General features: G+C 33.0%; 1 protein-coding gene across 1 annotated transcript; it reads right to left on the reverse strand.

The window, feature by feature from the left end:
- Nucleotides 1–1,753: 1,753 nt before the first annotated feature.
- LOC132183074 (desmethylxanthohumol 6'-O-methyltransferase-like) lies at nucleotides 1,754–2,995 on the reverse strand. The gene is made up of 2 exons (XM_059596468.1): nucleotides 2,240–2,995; nucleotides 1,754–2,053 (listed from the first exon to the last, which is right to left on the reverse strand). The coding sequence occupies exons 1-2, from the start codon at nucleotides 2,993–2,995 to the stop codon at nucleotides 1,754–1,756; spliced, it is 1,056 nt and encodes a 351-aa protein (XP_059452451.1).
- Nucleotides 2,996–4,966: the final 1,971 nt, after the last annotated feature.

The following is a 4,966-nucleotide window of genomic DNA, read 5'->3' on the forward strand; positions in this document are numbered from 1 at the left end:
ACGTGTCAAAATTACTTACTCTTTGCATAATGCTATTAATGGTGTTATGATATAGGCCCATGTGTTTTTCGGAGTATTGATAGAGTAAGTTTTGGTCTTTAGAAAGAAAGGTTTTTATTTTTGCATAAAGTTTGAGACTTTAGTAATTAAGTTAGTAAAAAGCAAGCCTTTTTAGGTGACCGGTGCACCCATATTTGAGTGATGATCACAATTGACGATATCAATATCACTAGTAATGTGGGTTAGACCGGGTCGGGTTACTAGTTGGTAATAGTATGCGTGCTTCATCGGAACACATGTCATACTACATGTCTCACTAGACAGCGCAAACCCTATCGATAAGGGGTTAACGACTTATATAGACCATATGGAGTAAAGTTAAGGACTATAAGTATAATGTACATTAATACTTATCAAAATAATATGTGAATTGTGCATTAGAATTGTCCTTAGAATTATGCATTTCAAATTAAAATAAAAAATAAAAATTCAATACTAGCATATTCACAAAGGCAATACTTATCTATTTTGCAAAACCTATGACATTTTCAATTACGAAAGTCACTTGTTATTTTCTTGAGATAAGACTCATTGGATGACAAGTTCCTTGATAACTTATTTACTAAGTCATGGACTTAAACAGTTACTTTTCTACCTGTAAAACATCTCAGTATTTTGTAGTTTAGCAAATTATCAAGGATGCTGATTGAAAATGCTAAGCGAAAAGCTGACATAGGCAAGTTTGCATAGAATGACGATAATGTTTATTATAAATTACATTTTCTTCGAAGCTCTGTGTTTATATTTGATGTTAAGGTCACTTAGTTTTAGGCTCATATCATTGTTTTTTCGCTTTCCGTTATATTTTACACTAGGAGTGGCCGGCAAAAATGAACCACTCAGATTTGTTTTAAAGTTTTTGTCTAAAAAAAAAAATAATTAAATAATATTAATAGGGAATATGAAACACATGTCAATTACTTTAGTTTGACATGCAGTACTGTTAAATTATTGAACTGAAATATGAACAGAAGTACGATATCCGTTTATTGAATGTATATACATGTAATGTAATACCTTCAAAACTTTTTGAAACCGAGATGGCTATACCTCAAAAGCATAAATCCATTTTTTTTTTACTTTAATTTTTTTAGGCACCCGCACGTTATGAATGGAAGATGAATATGATTCTCCGCGATTTTGAACCCGCAGCTCTAACAAAAATTGATAGCAGTTAAGAGGCATATGACCCTCTTTTGAAGACTGAATTTTATGAAGAAAAAAAAAGGGAGAGGCCGGCGGCAGATCATGCGATGAAATCATTGAAATTGATTATCATTCTTTTTCTTTTCCTTTGTTTGAACTTAATTGGATTATCTTTCTAAATAGCAGAGTTGGAATTCAATATGTGCATAGCCTAATGGTCTAGGATTTGTTCTTTCTCTACCATAAAGGAAAAGGTTGATCAATCATTAGAACTATTGATGACAAGATAATCTTAAACAATAGCAACTTCTGCCAAACATAACAATAAGTTAAAAACAAAATACAAGAAAAGGCTGACAATTGGGTTTGGCCTAGTTGAGATTATAATCCCATATAAACTAAACCCAATTATTTTCATGCCATCTGTTCTTTTCATTTTTTTTTTATTTTTCCTTCTCTTTTATTGGGTTTGTTCATTTACAATAAAACCAGGCATCAAGTAACCCATGTGTTGTGCCGACAACATCTTCACAACAACAATTGTATGTCACTCAGGATAGGCCTCAATAATAGATGGTATGGTTGGAATTTTGATGATTTTGTAGCGACTGAAGCCTGCTTCCTCCAATAGTTTCTTCCATTCAAGTTCAGTTCTCTCCTTTCCGCCAGTAGTGTGTGCCATCATCAACAAATCGAATGCCATGCGAGTCTCATCAAATAAACCATTACTATCATTCTCAAGAATAATATCAACAATGATAACCTTTCCACTCTTCTGTTGTATTGCTTTTCTGCAATTCTTCAAAATCTTTATGCAATGATCGTCACTCCAATCGTGTAATACCCACTGCACCAACATTAAAAGTAGGTGTAAGTGAGCATTTTCCATAATATTTATAGTAGTAGATTGTGATCTAATGGATTGCCAATTATAGTGAAAGAAGCACTAAAAGTTTATTAGTATACTACAAAAGAAGGTGGAACCTAATGGACTACTAAATACATATATATATATATATATATATATATATACCTTCATGAAAATTGCATCGGCATTAGGAATGGCCTCAAACATGTCACCTCCAACATGAGAGACCCCTTGGCGCACGGGTGCTGTGGCGACAACATGCGGCAGATCAAAGTTAATACCTTTGATGTGTGGATGTGCTTTAACAATCTCAGCAATCATTCCTCCCGTCCCGCCTCCGACATCCACCAATGATCCTACGCAGCCAAACCCATCTTTGTATTCCGCCAGGACAACTCCCATCACAATCTTGGCCGTACACGCCATGGCATCATTGAAGATCTTGTTGAACTCAGGATTTTTTGATGCAAAGTCCCACATCTCACAGCCATGGGCCTTCTTAAATGCAATGCCCCCTTCTTTGACACATTGGCCAAGGCAATGCCACGGTGCCAGTTGCCATAAATGGTTCTCCATCAACACCATTGGCACTAGGCTTTGCTCCGCATCATGCAGAAGCCATCTTGACGTTTGTGTCAACTCGTAGAGCGTCTCCCCTCCATCCGGTGGAAGATGTTCGGTGAAAATATTTTTGCGGACTAGTGATCTCATAATACGTGCGAGATAGGGGATATCAGGAGATGAGGAATCAATCCCAGAGGCTATTTGGAGCAAAGTAATAGGGCCGCCATGAGAGTGTATAATGTCAGCAATGCGGAGCTCCACAGCACATTTCAGTGCCATAGAATCCACAAACCCGAACATTTGTTGCCAAATTTCGGCTTGGCCTTGTACCATTGCCAGTGCTTCTTTTGGTTCCATTTTCTCACTCACTCACACACAAATGCACAAATGAAATGAAGATGGTATGCACGTATATAAAGAATTGTTTGGTTGGCACTTGCATGGAATACCACTTTTCAATATTTCTAATACAACGATTAATTAAGTAATTATAAGTACGTGTGAATAACGTGGTATACTTCTTTAAACAAGAGGGCATAACCAACCCACAAATCTATTGCAGTGGAAATTCGATTCGTCCATGTCTAATTAGAGTTTTTGAAATAGTCAAACCCATAATTTCCGGTCAACTTTTAAGATTAATTTTTCTTTTATTAGTAAGCGCATTAATAATGGAAGAGTCATATTTTTATGTAAAATGGTTTCTCAAAACTCACTTTTATCTAGTTTAGCTAAGCCATTTTTAAATGTCTCTACATCCGATTAGCTATATTTATATCTATTCTATTAAAATATTATTAAAAGTAAGAAAAATTTTGAGAAAAAAAGAACATGTGAGAGGAAAAATGAAAAAAATTTTGCGAAAAAGAGAACATGCAGAGGAAAAGTAGGAAATGATTTGGGAAAAAGAGAAAACATGTGAAAAAAACAATGAAAAATAAAATAGCTCCCTTAAAAAGTACTGCTACATTTAGCTTTTTTTTTTTTTTTTTTAAATTCTTCCAATCAAATATCTATTTTACATTTTTTTTTTTTTTGCTAATTCAATATAAAAGCTTTTTTTAAACATTTGAAGAACTATTTTAAATAAAAATAACATTTGGCTATTCTATTGGAAATGCTCTAACAGATACTCAATAAAATATGTATGAATAAATTACATACATCTGATGTTACTTTTGACTAGTCATGTCGAGTGCACTAAATTTATATGATCAATTTACAAATGTTGAGTGTACTAGAGTTTAAGAAAAAAAAAACACAAAAACAAAAAAGAGTTCAAAAATATGCATGGAAATAGTTCTATTTTTATTTTTATTTTTAAAAAGCAGCTCATTAATAGTTAATCCTGTGGTTAATTAATAATTAATATATATGTAAATGATTGTACAAACGATATGACAAAATTGTAGGTTTTTGAACTCGCGTCAGCTAGGACGTCAAATAGGGTCTTGACACAATGCATGCATTATAGAAGATTTGTAGAATCCCAATCCTGAGAGCACCATCAACTAGACATCTTGAAATCTGCTCAAGCAGGGATTTTTGGTGCAAGTGTTATTGTGAGTGTTGTGTTCTGCATTGATAAAATATTAAAAAATAAATAAATAAATAGTCAAGTGCAACTTCTAATTTCCTTCGTTTTAGTTGTTCAACTGTCACTTATTTCATGACGATTGTAGAGAACAAAAACCAAAGAACAAAGATCCTCAAATCTAGGAAATTAGGGTCGGTTTCTACTACTTGCATGTCTTTTATTTAGTTTGAATTATAGCGTACTCCATTTATGACGTTTAAAATTGTTTGGTCCAATCGCATGGTGCATGCCTTGGCTGGTCCACCTAGAAGTGATAGATATTAGAAAGTATTAGGAGATTTGATTTTATTATAATTTATTGTAATCTCCTATAATTAGATTTGATTTATAATCAAATCTAATTGATTGATTTTATTGTAATTAGATTTGATGGTCATCAAAGTTACTAAACTTATCTACCCTAATTCTCCTATAAATAAGAGTGTCATGTATTGTAAAATAGATCATTCAATAAGAGCTTAATGTAGCTCTATGAACTTTATGTGAATGTAAGTCGTTGACCGAATCACGTAAAATCTTTTGTGTCTATTTTATGAATTTCTTCAATAGATACTATATACACACGTTATCTTTCTTTTTCTTTTTTCTAGGCATCCCCACGTTATTAATGGAAGATGAATATGATTTTTCATGATTTTGAACCCGCAGCTAAATTATAGTATTATGTATTACTATGTAAATATACATTCATTACACTAGCGTACATATATATTTATATGAAGACTCACAAT

This window comes from Corylus avellana, chromosome ca5 (assembly GCF_901000735.1).
Source record: "Corylus avellana chromosome ca5, CavTom2PMs-1.0".
Classification (NCBI taxonomy): domain Eukaryota; kingdom Viridiplantae; phylum Streptophyta; class Magnoliopsida; order Fagales; family Betulaceae; genus Corylus; species Corylus avellana.